Source organism: Tinamus guttatus, unplaced genomic scaffold (genome assembly GCF_059628265.1).
Source record: "Tinamus guttatus ecotype Peru unplaced genomic scaffold, ASM5962826v1 Tinamus_guttatus_pri_ptg000211l, whole genome shotgun sequence".
NCBI lineage: Eukaryota > Metazoa > Chordata > Aves > Tinamiformes > Tinamidae > Tinamus > Tinamus guttatus.
The window spans coordinates 8,937,326-8,954,077 of record NW_028288745.1 but is presented as its reverse complement, the minus strand read 5'-3'; the positions used below and the strand labels follow the sequence as shown (position 1 = coordinate 8,954,077).

At 39.9% G+C, this 16,752-nt stretch overlaps 1 protein-coding gene across 1 annotated transcript in view; it reads right to left on the bottom strand.

Moving 5' to 3' along the window:
* The window catches only part of ARHGAP29 (Rho GTPase activating protein 29), a 45,884-nt gene that overhangs the window by 16,577 nt on the left and 12,555 nt on the right, over positions 1–16,752 (bottom strand). Inside the window, exons 2-4 of the mRNA XM_010216131.2 lie at positions 9,402–9,545; positions 1,769–1,862; positions 1,376–1,448 (exon numbers count right to left, since the gene is read on the bottom strand). Of these exons, the coding sequence (XP_010214433.2) occupies positions 1,376–1,448; positions 1,769–1,862; positions 9,402–9,545 (311 nt within the window). The remainder of the gene's footprint in view (positions 1–1,375; positions 1,449–1,768; positions 1,863–9,401; positions 9,546–16,752) is intronic.

The following is a 16,752-nucleotide window of genomic DNA, read 5'->3' as shown; positions in this document are numbered from 1 at the left end:
GTTAAATATGCATCTGTCTGAATGAATGTGCACCTAAAATTTAAGATGGATATCCAACAAATTGAACCATACTACCCTACCTGCTCCATAGTTTATTTACAGTGGTTCTCTTTCACCTTCAGAAAAGCAAATGACACTATAAAAAGGGCCTTTAAATATAGGCGAGTGGATTCTGCAGCAATTACACTAGAATTCCTTCTTCGTTTTGCTATCCTCTAATTTTCCCTCATTTTTTTCCCTGTTTTGAGGTTTAAAAGCAGGATCTTTCAGCCAAGCACTCAGTTTGCATTACTATGTGTATGGGGACTTCTTCCTCAAATATTTTTGCATTGCAATGCATTATAGGAAGGAAAAAAATATGTACATTTCAGCAATCGATCTCTCTCTGAAAGCCTGCTGGATTTTTTTTGGAATTTTTTTGACTAGCCTCCTTCCCTCTAAGCCATTTGGAAAAATGCACTTTGGGGTTCTTCTAATTCTGTAGCTAAGACCATTAATCTGTCTCACATTTATGTTCTAAAACACAGTAAAAACTTTAAAAGACTAATTTGTCATCTATAGATGCACAGCATTATGATCAAGCCTACTTGAGAGAATGTTGCCAAAGGTTGAGCTGCACTCCTCAAAGATCCATTTTTGTTTTTTAATGCTAAGATTTCTAACATTGTAGCAACTGAGCTTGTCACGCAAACCCATTATCAACTTTATTTTCCTTATATTTATCTTTTAGTTTTACTTCATCAGTCCAAGAATCTAAACATTAAAAAAATACTGCTCTAAACTTTTGTCTTGCCTTTAAGGTGTCTAAAAGGAACTTTAAAGAACTAACTTGTTTTTTGACTATGTATAAGGTGACAGTACTATTTTCAGTTTTCCTAGTAAGGTGTTATTGAAACAGCTACAGCACAAACTGAGCTCTAGAAAGATTTCCTTGTAAAGGACATTTGTTTTTAAAAGCCCAAAAAGACGTAACTAAACCTCATCTTAGCTTCTAAGTCTAACAAGCCTATTCCAAATACTTCAGCATGTAAACTTTATATTTCTTCAAGTGTTGAGTAAGCATTAGCTCTTTTCAATAAGCTCTTTATTTAAAAAGATTTTATAAAGAGTAAAGAGATGAATTTCAAATTTAATTAAAATCTGAAACATGCTAACAGCAGGTTATCATATACTATTAGCGTGCTAGCTCAGCTAAGTCACCACTGGCATCTAAAACAGAGAAAAACACTGAAACTCCAGTTGTATTTTGTTAATGGGCTGAGCCTTGTTTTAAAACAGGATTCCAAATGTACCTGCCTCAAGACACACAGAGTTTCAGGGGAAACAAAAATCTTTGAGATGTGATTACACACTCTAAAGGACGTGCTTAACCTACCCGACTTCGCCGAGATACCGGAAGCCCCAGTGACGAGCCATTGTCTACATCTCCCATAAGGAAGTCTGAAACGCTGCCAGAAAAACAAAGAACTGCGTTACTTCATCGGTTTACCTCAACCGAACGATTTCAGATCACTGAAAACAAAAACTCAGATTCTAAAACTCTCCAAAAATGCAGAATAGTTTTTAAAGTACTACTTGCATGCCCTGCAATTTATACACCATTATCTTTTCCCAGGCTGAGGGGGAAAAATAAAATAAAGCAGTAAAACTGTTCTGTATATGAGTCATTTAAATTCAATGTTAGTCAGTATTTGTTGAGAAGAAAACTAAGATATTTTCAGTCTCAATTATGTTCAGCTCTATAAATTCATTCTAAATGCCAACTTACACGTTTCCAAAGGTGAATGCCAATGTTTCAATGGAAGAAAGTATTTCAAAGAGATCTCTCTTGTTTTCTTCAGTAACTTCTTTGAAGTTGACAGCTTAGGAAATAAAAGAGAAGCAAGGGTGAGTGGGCAAATCAAGCAATCTTATTAGGAATTGGTATAAACTTATATATGAAGTCCCCTAAGGAAAGGGTTTTTTAATACTCTTATGAACAATTTGAAAACTATATCTCAGATATAAAAATAGTAAAGATTAAGAACCCTACAAATAAAGAAATGATCAAAATGACATAGCTTTTTCCAGAATGAGAATGAGATTAGTCTGTAACCTCTTCTCAGTTGAGAAAAAGCTTTGTGGGGATACATGGTGGTAATGGTGGAGAAATCGAAAAAGAATCAGATCATCCAGCAGCAGCAGCACTATCCAACAGCTCACAAATGCAGAGTCAAATACTTGGCAACTGCTTCTCTGCTTTTAGGTAAAAAAAAAAAATCCAGAATTCAGAACTGGAAATATGGTTTCTGGGACTTATTCTCCCAACCTCTGTCAACTGTACCTTTATACAGGTTTTATGTCTTGAGCACAGAAAACTAGAAAGCTATCAGAACATGGTGTCTGTGGCAAAGCCCTTCAATTATTAGCTCCATGATGGCATGGCAAAGAAAGCCCTCAGGTTTGTCTGCTAGAAGTGAGGAAGCAGCTCAGCATGAGCTTCGCTGTCTCAAAGCAGGAAACCGAGTTTTCAGAATAGCAAGAGGGTCAGGCCGGGGACCTTGAGCAGTCCGGAGCCAGCTCTGGGCCTCCACAGCAAACCCGAGCACAAGGGCGGCACCGAGAGATTCAGCCAGGGCTTCTATTAATAAAACCGCTGGAGGAGGAAAGGCAGGCAGAACAGGGGAAAAAATAACATTCCTTTTATCTAGGTTCCAGCTTAAATGCTAGATCATTGCCAATAAGGAAATTTTAACAGAGAAGTAAAGCTCAGAGTTGATGCCTTCTGGAGGGAAGTCAGCCTTATTTTGGGGGAAGAGACCATTTCACATTAGCATCTATTATGAAAAAAGATAGAAAAATATGCAATATTCCAAATTACCTAGATGACTAAATTTACTGTAATTACTGCTGTTTCAGAGGTATTGCATTGACACAGAGCAATTCACCCCACATTGATCGCTTTTTGCAAGATCTGTAACAGTATTAAATTCATTCTCCTTAGTATTTCAAGCGCAAATATGGAAATAATGGACTGCAACAGCTTCTAGAAGTAGCAATAATTAAATCTTGTTGAAATGTCATCCATTCTATACACTGTTTCTTAACAGATCCAGGTAACAGACTCTAATCTTAAAAAGCATTCCAGCTTCCTGCCAGGTGCCTAAGCGCTAATGGGTAGCAAACAAAGAAAGTACAGTAATCTGTTCCCCCATTAGACTTCCTTTGTGAAAGGAAAAGTTTTAACCAGTAAATTAACACAGCTGAATCCATTTCTTTCTAAACAGCATGTCAACACACATAACCAACATTTTTATAACAACTCTTTCTTAAGAAAGCTATTAGAGAAACTAAATGGTCATCTTGTTGACTATATGGCACCATCACTTAGAATACATTGGAAGAAACCACATAAAATGCCATGTACTACATAGATACTAACAGTCTATAACCACAGCTCACTTAAATTATGATATCTCTCCTAGCTTTTAATTCCTTTTTCTGCATTTTGTAATTAAAAAAACCCTCTGGCATCTTTGTTTGAAGTGAGATTCTTAATAAAATTCCACAGAAAATGTTTTTGAACAGTTTTGCAAATATCAATGGAGCAAGTCCCTCTCCCAGTACTGAGTTTCATTAGAAACCTCAGCTTTCCAGATATGAAGCTGCTTGTAAATATAAGCTTTACATTACATGCCAAATGATTAAGTGATAACAACTATTCAGAGGGCTATTGATTGTCAGGTGACTGGAAAAATCATTTGACTACAAACATGAAACAAATTGTTTGAAAATTAAAAGGAGACAACAAAAACTGTCTATAGGTTCAAGCACTTACCACAGAAACAGAAGGATATCCATTAGCCCCACTATCTTCAGAGAACAAGCACTTCTTTCCCTCCGTCAGGCATTAGTACAGATAACCTCACCCTACAGAAAAGCCCTTTGCCTTGCTGTGCTTTCCTGTTCCAGGAAGGCTCCAAAAGCTTTGTTAAGCTTTGCATTTCATATCCCATGAAAGTCTTTTCTTTTCAGGTTCCATCACATCAGCTGAATAAAAATCTTATGAAAAAATTTCATAATTACCACTTCTCCCTATAAAGCCCAAACTCGTACAAATTCAGTTGAATAAAAGCAGCTTACTTTTAGCTTACAACCTCTGGAATGCTGATGTACTTAACATCAACTTTAAACCACGCACGCTCTTTCCCCAGGACATCCTGACTGCACACAATAGCTACTGACAACAATGAACTATAGTAATATTTCCATGTCTGGAAATGACAACTAGCTATCTATAGTTCTACAAATTTCAAAGCATGTATTTAAATAAGTGCTGCTGAATTGCATAAGACTTCAGATGGCACATAGTGAATTTTAAATTTTAATCATATGAATGCAACATACTAAAGTCTGAAAACTAGTACCTGAAATGCAAGCCCAACTTTCATCAAAGGTGATCTACATTTCCAAAGATAGCAAGGGTACCTTAGAAGAAAAATGGGGTGGACAGTTAAGTTCAACTACATGCTGCAAGCTGCTGTACTTTTCAACTTTGAGGTCAAGTTGTCAAAAGCCATCTGAACCACACACAGAATGGGCTGGATTGGGGAACCAGCAATAACCACAGAGCTTTGAGACATCAGAAGCCCAGCAGCAAGAGCAATTGGGCAGCGCTTGTGGAGCTGCAGAGAAGGGCATTTGGGTGATATCACTTAAATGCAACCAGCGCCTTAAAAGTTGATGCATATGCAGCTCGTGGCAGCTGCTGCACAGCTCAGAGTGACCACAGCACAGCTCCAGCCTCCTGAGCCCCTGCTAGTCAAATCAGCATGGTCCTGGAAACCCAGGGAATGCAGCCATGTCATGGAATCTGCAGAAATGGGCTGCTTCCTTCCTCCCCATGGGTGCCAGCAGCACCAAAAGCAGCAGGGCTCTGCGGCACAGGTCTCACCTACCTCAAAGTACAGAGCTTCCTCTTTGCAGATCGGCCTTCTCACACCTGATAGACACATACAGTAACACCACCACTACCCATTTCCTCAGAAAAATGCATCTCTGACCTGTACTCTACTGGGTGGATAGCCAACTTTGAAACCAAGTGCATTTGGAGTCCGTTTTCTTTCCTTAAACTCCTGATTCTTTTGAGACCCTCTCAGAATTAAAAAAAAAAAAAAAAAAAAAAAAAAAAAAACACACAACCACCACCGCCACTCACGAACAAACAAAAAACCACCCCCCTCCCACCTAAGTGTATTTTAATGCTTACTGTTGTTGTCGCATCCTTAATTACATCCACATTTTCACATTTTAAAAACCTACACAAAGGAAATTTCAAGGTGGGGAGAGAAAGTTAAGTAAAGATCAGTTGTGCACCACCTGGAAAGAGGCCAAAGAGCAGCTCTGGGAGACCTCGCAAGCGGGCAGCACGAGCAGGCTGCTGAGGCCCCAGGCCTGCTGCTCCATCTGCGGCACAGTGTCCCTGGCCCGTATATGCTGCAAGATCTGGCGGCCTCCCACCTTCAGCTTACTGCAGAGAAGGCAAAGTTTGAGGAGCTGTTTCCTCCTTACTATCTATTAGACCATGCTCTCAATTTACAACTCACACCATGAAAATTGAAATTAATTCATCTTTGCTAGAGCTATTTTGCTTTAATGCAGGACTATTACAGAACAACCCCACGTAGAAGGGAAACTTCTACAAGACAAGCGCAAGTTTTCAGCTTTATCAAGGATCTGTTTATCTACTAATTCAGTTACAGTGAAGGATGCAGTATCGAGAAAGAGGACAATACAGCCTCCAACTTCGCATGCAATCATGAAACACACACTCTATGGCCATCAGCTATTTAAAGTTACTGAGTGGGAACTTAACAGCCTCAAGCATGACGGGGTGTGAGGCTGGGAAGTGACTACCAGAAATAGAATTCTGAGCACATTCCAGGAACATCCTTACTAATAGGCGGGGAGCTTCAGTTGGTCTTAATGCCTTCAGCTCAAGTGAGGTGCCATTTAAAGAGCAAACTTCTCAAAGCAGTCTGATGAGGGCAGTTGAGGAGCAGGGCCCACAGGGGGGCCCAGTGAAGCACCTCACACACTATATTCAAAGAAATCAAGCTCTTTCCGCCAGCAACCTCCATCTAAAATAGTGCGAGTCTCACTGTACCTGTTCAATCAAGCATCATACACTGTCTATAAGATTAACACAGTATGGTTAGCATTTTTTTCTCTCTCCATCGGGCCCAAAGGAACAGCTCAAACATCAAAAACTTAAAAATAACAGCAAAACCATATGCACAAGACATATCAGTAACTCAAAGTGCAACTTAGACTTGCAAGAATACTTTACAGACCAGGGCTTGGAGTCTTATGAGTTTAAATTGCTGGTTCCAAAGAGACTTAACTGATTTCATTAGAAGCAAAAGCAGACATATAGTAAACATATATTAACATGACATATTAAAGTGAAATAAATATTCACCCTTACTTTTGGTTCCAAAGGCAAACAAGATTTGAGACCCCAGCATTATACCAAGATAATCAAAGATCCTTCTAGAAGACACAACAGTTACATTTCTATTTCTGAAGGGGAAAAAAAAAAAAAAAAAAAAAAGCAAATTCCAAGTAGTTGCCATTTCATCCTCTCCTAAATAAACAACATTAGAAATTTTCCGTGCCAGGTTCATCTTCTTCCTAGTTAGTCATAAATCTGACTACAGATACAGAATGCTTCCGTGTCTTTTTATAGCTCTGCCCTCCAGCAACAAGAAACAGATGAGTCAGATGGACTTATTTCATTAACACAGCCTGGGAAGACAGCAGAAAAAGGATACTAAATCTAACCCACTGAGTCCTTACATTCTTGCAGTTTCCTGTTTATTTAAAAGTTACTTTACTTCTAGTGAAACAACCACAGCTGAAAACCTGTGAACCCAAGTGTTACTGACAGGCCACTGTAAGCAAATGTGAGGTCCAATATGGTTACTGACTGCCACAAAATGCTCTTTTCACTTTGACTTCGTCGGTGCCAGCTGTAATACACTCAGTACTAAAATGGACTACCCTCAAAGAAACCCACACTTGTAAAAAGCAAAATATACTAAAAAGAGGAAGATGCTGTCTTTGAATTAACCAATGATTACGTTGTGGAGGAAATAGGCCTTTTTCTTACAGCATAGACTGTCCTGAGTAGAAGTAGGACCGAAGCAACAATCCTAAAGAGCTGAATACCCGCAACTGCCTATTTCTGTCTTCAGACACAGAAGGAATACAACATCAGATCATTAACAAAGGTTACTAAAAATCTTCATAGATAAAAAAAATGCATCATCAAACAACAGTGTAAATACTGAGGCAGGGCTATAATCTTGGAAAACCTCCCCATCAGATTTGCGTAAATTTGGCCAAAATCTTCAAATAAACACATTGATCAAAACCATGTTCTTTAGTTTCACCCAAAGCTGTCTTTTCTTGATAATTAGCTGGGGAAATCCATGCTGCCACGTCCCACCGCACTGGATCACAAGTGCATGATTCACTGCAGCGGAGGGAGCTTGTGTTCCCTTTAGCCAAAGGGCTATCGCACAATTTACGGCAGCCCCTCACCTCTAAGTCAGACATGCACTGCCTCTAAGACAGACAGCTAACTCCATAACAAATTAGAGGGCTGTGTACAGGCAGTAATTTCACACCATAATCTCTTACTCTATCAGATAACTTTATTATTTATTCACACCGGAAGAATGAATTCTTATCAGAACAGCACATTGCACCTCACGACTACTATATTTTTAAGATTAAGTCTTTTGATTGTGGTCCTTACAGCTAGAGTTTCAGTATTGTCAACTACTGACAGCATTTGGAATAGCATGCATCAAGTTCAGAACGTTGCAAATCCTTCAAAGAAATGGACTAGTATTCAAAACATTTCATATTCAAAACCTTTTCTCCCCTCCCAATTATGCAATTCAAAAAAGTGCTTAATTCTTCACTTCAGGAGGAATTGGCAAGGAGCAGTTTGCAGCATCGTATATTACAAACGGACAAACTAAACTGGTCCAGAGAGGATTAATAATATCATAAAAGTTTTCAGAAAAATGATTTGGTAATTGATTGTTTGCGTATTTGACACACAGTTCTCCTTGATTTTTCTTATAGAAAGAAATGTTGAGCTGTGTCTTCTGTCCACTGAAATTAGGGTAAGCTTAGAAACAGGCTTGTCTGAGGCTAGTGTAAAATTGTACTCGCTGGAGGTTTAATCTGTTCTCAGAGATGAAAAAAATTATCACTGCACACATGTACTTAACTCTTGCAGAGAGCCAGGAAGAAAAGAGCAACCTCTTGGGGATGCCCTTTGCAGTCCTACTGTTGCATACAATTCTACTGAAGAAAGTTCAGAAACTGCAGAGTTAGTCTCCTGATGATCTCAAATAGCAGAGGCAACTCTACAAGAAACCCAGTGTAGCAGGAAGAAAATGAGAAGTGACCTGCAAGAGTCTGCCACATTCCAGGAGTACACAGGCAGAGATATATGGATATAGGAAGAACCTACAGGAAGCTTAGAAAAATTCCAGCTACAGAAATCAGGCAGCTAAATATTTTAGCATTTTGATTGGCATTCCAGCTTTACTGAATCTGTAGCGTGTATTCAGCCACACTAAGATACTCAGATGAAGGAAAAAACCCTGGAATGAGGAGAAAAAAAAACCTAAATTACATAGTTTGGAAGGAAGTCTGTCCACATGATTTAACATAGGAAAGAGGTGGAGACTTAACTTGGCTCAAAGTATTTTTCATGCCATGTAGAAAAAAAGCACTTCTGCTTCCACTGTAGTACATTGGAGTTTTTCCAGAACAGTGAGAGCTGCAGTCCAAGGCTACATGTTGGAAAAAACAGCCACGGTTTATGGGGCTGGAATGACTACGTGTTTCAGTGTTGTATGCCTCTGAAAGGCTAAGAATTACAGCAGCAACAGCAAATAGAAAGCATTAATGTAAGTCTCCAAAGTTGGGCTTTTTTTTTTTTTTTTTTGGGGACATTCTCCTAAATATTAGGCCATTCCGATTCGGATTGCTCATTCAAGTTATTTATTTATTTATTTATTTTTGCAAATGCAAGATTATCTTGAACCCCATGAATTCATTCTACAATACAAGAAAAGGACAGGATCAAAGGCTTCTGCTTTTGTAACTCTGTGTAGTTGTGCAACTAGCTTGCACTAAACAGGTTCTGAGTAGCTTAAACATTTCACTTAAAAGAAGTATTTCTAAACAAAATTGAGGGTTTAAAAAAAACAAAGCTATTATAAAAGCCTGTTTCTCCTGTACACATGGAATCTCATACATGAATCCATACATGGAGAGTAAGTATCAAGTCACTAATTCAAGTTTTCCCAGATTCTGAAAAGCAATTATTTCCTTACCCTTTACTTTTGCGATAACTGTTCCTGCCGCACTAAGAATGTCAACGGAGTTTAGAGTCTGATGTTTATTTATGACTGATTTTAAAACACGCAGCGACTCTCCCAGACGTTCGTGTACTACATGATGCAGGCCATCTTGATGTTCTGAAAAAAAGAAAAAATACATCAAAACATTTTTATAACTTACAAAAGTGGTATGAAAAAAACATTGACAGTGTTCAATTGCATGAAAATCTAGGAATTTTAGGAATGGTACACTAGCATGCTAGTTTTCACAACTAAACCATTCCCCCTCAAGCCCCATTTCTTTATGGTATTCCATCAATCACTATCTTGGTGATTGATGATTACATGTTCAAAAAACAGAATTAGCTAAAACAGATTTGTATTGCTCATTGGCTAATTCTTCAGTTAATACAAATTCGATACCATCTCTGTCTACTCATAGACCTAAGCAAAGATTTTTGGCAGGTGTTAGCCAATTTTGAATAGCTTTTAACTCCAGTGTCAATCAAATCCTGAGCATCTTTACTAAATAAGTCTAGATCTATCAAGGCCTTTCTTTAGGCATGCCAGTCCTGATGAACTCAGGATGAAAACATAGAAGAACTTTGTCGACCTAGACCCAAACTGGACAAGTTCTCAGGCACACGTGTGTATGGGACAGCACAGAGCGTGCCGCCTTTGCTGTGCGGCGTACGGCCTGGCCCCTCTCGCCGGCAGCTTCACACACGGGGCATAGGTTCAACCACAAGCTCTTCCGAGGCTACAGGAGAGGCTCCGCTGCACAGAAGTAGTTTCACACGTGCCAGCGCGCACGCTGCCGCAAAAAGCTTTCAGATTCAGGAAAGTCTAGCTTATGAGAGAGAGGAAAAGAGGATCTCATGGAAGCTGACTCACTTCCCCGGAGAACCAGAGCAACAGCAATTCTAACCGCTCCGTGACCATGGCAGCCACAAGGGCAATATGGGCAACTACAGCACCGTGCCGAGTGATTCAGCGCAACTCAGAGCAGCTTCAAGCCTGAGCTGTTCCGCTCTGCTTGCGAGACATTAATTATTAATTAGACTAAAAGAACGTAAGCTTGTCCGAAGGGTCAAAGCAGCACACCACCACTCACCATTGCAGAATACCGCTACTGTCAGGTGCGTGGGTGGGAGCTACACAAATAATACTGCATTTAAGGGCAAAAAGTAAGTTTTGAGGACTTGCGGTTGCCAAAAGCAAGTTTTTTGAGGGTTGCTGTGCTTCAGGCTTTATCTCCCTATATGTCAAATAGTCGGGGTTCTTTCTGAGTCAACCTGGCTTATCATGGTCAAGGGAAAAACCTTGACTCAGGAAATGGATAACAGCAAAAATACTCATCAATCATAGGCACGGCATGTGCCTTTCCTCCTGGCCTGGGGGTGGGAAGCTCTTGAAAGTCCATATCTTTTAGCACACACATTAATAGCTGAGGTGATTTAGAAAAGACACACATGAGTCTAAGGGCATGTTTGAGCTCAGCATTTCATACTTTAACAGAGAAGACACTGCGGGTTTGAAACACTCCAGTAGTGGCAGTAGTGAAGGCTGGGACCCTGCAGAAGAGAGGACTTAAAGGAGAGATGCCAGAATGCTGCAAATTCATTAAGCATGAAGACAGAAACAAGTACTTACTAACTCTTAAAATTGGAGAAAAAAAGAAAAGAAAAAAAGAAAAGAAAACAGAAAAGCAAACCCCTCAGGATGATTAAATGGAGCAAGCAGGAGGCAGAATCACAACAAAGAAAGGTGGTTGCTCATGCAACAGACCTGTGCAGCCCCTTGCCAAAACAGCATGGACACAAGCTCATGTGGAAACCGGACCAGTTCCTGTCGGAGTTTCGCTGCAGGTTACTAGGGACATAAACACCCTACAGAGCTGGGCTGAGCTGGCCTGATGCATGCGCAGCGTGGTAGCTGGAAATGCTGCTTAGGAGGCCAGAGCAGCAGTCACAACAGCTACACCAAGGTTGTTCCAAAGCTCTTCAGTTTGCAAGCCCATCACCTTTGAATTAATCCCTTTTGAATCCACCTCCATAGCTTTTTTATTTTATAAAATTAAACTATTCCACTCCACTTTTTACTCCATTGAACCACTAAGTACTATACTCAAACTATAAAGCCTGCAAAAGCTTAAGAACACCCCTGGGCAGAAAATGCTGTGAGCATAGAAAAAAAATACATTTGTCTGACACGCCGTTTCTGCTCTTCACCAGCTATTCACTTCTGGCATTTGCTGGAGCAAACGCTAGGTTAGAGGCAGCATTAGTCCAAATTAGCATGGTTGTTCACATCTTCCAGCCTCTGGAGCTGCACTACAGCCACCATAATGAAACTAGATGATGGTCCCCTCAGGCTTTAATCCATCAAAGGCTCAATTATACTGAATCTACACAACCATAAACGCTACTGGGAGGACTAGGCAGCTCCAGACAAAGGTAATGGGGAAAAGGAAAATCAGTGATCTGTACTGGTGCCCACAAACCCAAAGTGGATCAGACAAAACAGAAAATATACCTGAAAGTTACAGTAACATGCTTCCAGGAAATGGAACATTAGATCATTATAGCAATTCCACCTAGCTCAGAGGACAAATCTCGTGTGCAGACTTATTGCCTATAGAAATAGTAGCCACCAATCTCTTCTTACAAACTTCCAGATGTGGACAAGTCTTCCAGAATTCTGCCTTGGGGGCACAGCAAGGAATTAGATGGACAGGATTGGGAGATGTAGGCTTTTACAGATGGATTTGAAGGTTTTATATACACTACAACCTTCCTCCAAAACAGGCATCCATTCAATAAGAACACAAGACTTTCAGAGCATGAATATCAGAGTCAACTGGCTGGACATGGCACGTACAAGCGCACCATTTGACTGGAACAGCGAGCAGCATTCATCCCATACCCAAGCAGAAAGTGTCATTATCCAGGGGAGTTCAGTGTGACATGTTTGTTGCCATGTTAAGAACAGCCTTTTTTTTTTTTTGACCCCAAACAATCCAAAACAAAATACACAAAATGCACACCTACTGTGGCCAATTAAAGCACATTTGATCCCAAATGTAGTTTTCTTAACATTTGATAACATCTCACTAGACCAAGTTGAACAAAAAATAGAAGGGAGAAAGACGCTTCAAGCACACAAGCCCCTTCAAGTCCAAAGAAAAGCTGTAGGCTTCAAAGGGAAATACAATTTGAAAACAACTTCTGAGTTGAACTAGATGTTTATCATACCATCCGAGAGAACACTATCACTAAAATAATGCATTCAAGCATGAGGTTAGTTATTTGTACTCTCAAAAGCAAAAAATTTGGTTACACCCAACTGACATCTCTTTGTATTCCATCATTGCGTTATTTGTTTACTAAATACTTGAAACATTTATTGTTTCTGTGGCTGGAGAAGACAAAAGGTCTGATACAAGCAGTGCTGACGGGGTGGGGGAAAAGCCATCAGGAACTACAAATACTCTGCACCAAGCAACTAATATTCACCAAACAGACAGCAATACAGAAATTTCCTGTCCAGCATAGATTCACAAGCCTCAGGTAAAAAATACCCAAATGTCACATTAATAGAAACCCAATTTTATTAATGAGTAGTCCCAATAAGGCTAAAAGATCCATACAAGTTTAGAGCAAATACTGTTTACAGTGAAAAGAATGCATGAGAAAGTGCTTCCAGCAAGTTCACGCAAGTCAATGTCATTTCAGTATCAATGACAAAACAAATCTCTGTTTTCTGTCAGTTTTTCTTTCCCTTCTTGCCTTACTATAAAAGCTCATTTATCTGCAGGAAGCCAAGCAGGAAATTCTTCCCCCAGTGGATACTAGGGCCAGTTTAAGATCCCACCCTGCAGTCACAGGGCTTCGCGCTGTGCGATACCTGGGACGACCGCCTTGTGTCTTGCCACACACCAGAGCTCTCCGGGCACATGAGGCAAGCTGCTCGCAGGGGTGATTAATGCACTCTTGGTCACCTCCTGAAAGAAGCAACCAGTCCAAAGTGGCAAATGACACTAGATCGCAAAACACCCCAAACCAAAAACCATTATAGGAGTTGCATTTTCTACTTTCACCTCTGATAGTGAAGTTAAGTTTCAAATTGTACCAGAAAGAGCATTGTGGCAGATACATAAAGCTAATTTCCAGATGTCATTCACAAACACTGGATGCACTGTGTGTGGAGCAGTGCACAGCAACTGGGCAGCCTGGAGAAACCTCGGGCCAAGCTCTCTGGCAGGACACGGCTCTCCCTTGAGCACCCACCCAACACAGCTCCGGTCGCCCTGTTTTATGACCACTCATCTATCTTCAGCGTCAGAACAGCACCAGCACCTATTTTCTAATTTTATGCATTTCTCAAAGGGAAGCCTGTATTTACTAAACATTAGCAAGCAGCAACAGCCTCACAGCTACGGATTCCAAAACAAAACCTGATTTGCTGAGCAAGCTGGTGGGTGCTGGCCCACGCGGGCCAGCGAGCGCAACCGCGTTACACACAGCCGGGACACGCGCTGCTGCGTCAGGGCTGGAGCATCTTTTGTCTGATCCCATTTGCTGGTAGCCCAAACAGTTCAGAGGCTGCTTATTTTAACAAACATTTGCCAAGGCCAGTATAAGTGACAGACCAGCACATTTTTTTTCCCCCCCATATGCCCATTGCATCTTCCACCTCCTCTTTAGGCCATTCAGAAGATCCACAGCTTCTCCAGGTGCATTAACACTGACACCTTCTAACAGCCAGCAGCTCCTTCTTCCCCAAGTCCCGGGAGAGGGGAGCCCCTTACACAAATACTGCTTTGTCATGGTTACAGGCCTGCTTAAAACTGCAGTGGTCCCACCTGGGAGAAGAGGGCATATCGCTAAAGTAACTGAAAACCTATCTGTGAAATTCTCTTGAAATCATGTCATGTGCATGACTGACAAAGCAAATACTCTATACTACCTTGTCTAAGAAGGCCCTGCTTTCCAAAGGGAGCTTTGCACATGTCAAAAGATTAGAGACTATTTTGTTTCATGCATTTCATAGCTTTCCAGACAGGCAATGAGTGATAGTATCAATGCGGAACAACCTGCCATATGCACACTCTACAAGTTTATGTACTTAACATAGGCTTGTGACTATGGGGAAATACATTTTTGTGTATATACACACACACACACACACACATCCCTCACCTATGGTGCAAATTCTATTATAAACAAAGTAGCCTGTATTTTTTATAAATAACTTTCCTGTCTCCTCTTAGGACTATGATTAAAATACTTGTCTTGTTGGGTATAAAGCCATTGAGCAGTGCTGCACTAAAGCATTAGAAAGAATAACCAGAGCGCCAAAGCAGACACAGCAACTGGGGCTGAAAGCAGCTGACAAAGTGAGGGGACCGTTTCTCAGGTCCTTCGCAGTTTTGAGACTGTCACATCTGTGCTTTCAAGATGTACCTTTGACAAAAGGTCTTACAGCTAAAATTTACAATACACACGCACAAGATTAGCAGATCTGTTCTAATTCATTGCCTTTTCTGAAGTGTATAGGCTCTGATGTTTAAAAAACTTGTATTTTGTGAAATTTTACTTTCAAAAATGTGCTGCTACAAAACAAGAGCTCCAGTTTCCATAGCGTAGAGTCTTGAAGTCCCACCACAGACAAAGTCACTGCTTACAGAATTACAGAACGGTCTACTCAAATCCTGTAATGCAGCTTCCATCCTGATGTTTAGGCCTGTAGGCCTAAAGGGGTGGGGATAGAGGGGAAAATCCAACTCTGGTAGCCATTTATACAGAAAAGAAATGTGCTTTTCAGAGGAAGATGTGGTGAAATAGCCCTAGTGCCCATTACATGTTTGGCACTGTTTTCCACTCTTTGGCATTGCTGGACACTTCAGCACTTAAAAATGTAACATCCTTCCAGTGTCTAACAAAGCAATTATTGTGATCAACCTGTAGTTTTATTTACCTGGTTCACAAGGGTCACTCTGAAAAGAGTTATGCTATAACCATCCCAGTAGATTGATTTTTAAAAATACTGTCTATGCAACAGTGAACTTCTCCAAAGTTACTGGAAAAATAATATAAAAAATAACCCATTTTGGAATTTCAGATTAAAAAAAAAGGGGGAAGAAGAGTCTATAATTCATCTCTACTTGGATGAATTATTTCAAAAAAACAAGCAAGAGCTAGTAACATTCTTAAATTAATAGAAGCATTTATGTAAGTGTTAAGATTTAAAAGGAAACTATGTCCACTATTTTTCCATTTCTCTGGAAAAAAAACGATATATCAAGAAGCAGATAATATTTGTAGATCTGGAAGAAGAGATCACCTTAAAACATATTTGGTAGCTAGACTTTAGTCTTTTTTTTTTTTTTTCCCCTCTCTCCAATCCTTGGGAGTTTTCAAAATAGCAAGCAAGCCAAAGCTAGGTTTTTTGTAATCAGTATCATGGCAACTCTTGTTGTCATGGCATCATTAAAAGACGCTACACCAAATTCATACACTGTCTTTGGCAACACATCGCTCAATTCATTGCAACCAATATTTTTAATCACATTATATGTATTGCAACAGAAGTGACAACTTATGGCAACTAAGCAGTTAATTTTTTCCCCATGAAGAAAATTCTAAAGACATATGCAAGTTTGATTAGTAATGAATGAAGATGAGAAAGGCATAAAAGTCCACCCGCCCACCACCATCCCCCATCATTTTACATAATAGCATTAGTTTGGCTGTTTATTTTGAGAATAATAGTGAGGTTCAGTTCTCAGTTCAGTGAAACTGCAAGGAATTTTTCTGCAAACAGCTTACGAAATACAGTACATTAAAATTACCAGTATTTTATCCAACGTTTTACATTAAAAAAAAATGCCTGTAAAAGTACTGGGCAAGCTAATTGCATATTGGCAAGCCAGTAGTGTATTTATGACTTAACTGCTATGTTTGATCTTAAAATTGTCATACAGATGTGAGGTTAAAATGAAAGTACCTGGGATTTACAGTTTCAGGATTTTAAGGGTGAAGATTCATTTTGACTTTTTGAAGCAAAGCAGAGCAACAGGACACTTTTGCAGTTTCTGCAAAAACAAGCCAACCAACCCACACCTGGATAAAAAAGGCAAAACAAAAAACAAAAAACAAACAAACAAAAACAATCAAAACAAAAATCCACTATCCTCTGCTAATGTAGACTTCCAGGGAAGATGTCTAGCTTGAAGAGCTTTTGTTGAATACCAGGCACATATTAATTACACTGAGGAGCCTCTACAATATGGAGGTATTCCTTTCTTTTTTCTTTGCCTCCCCCCCTCTTTTTTTTTTTTTTT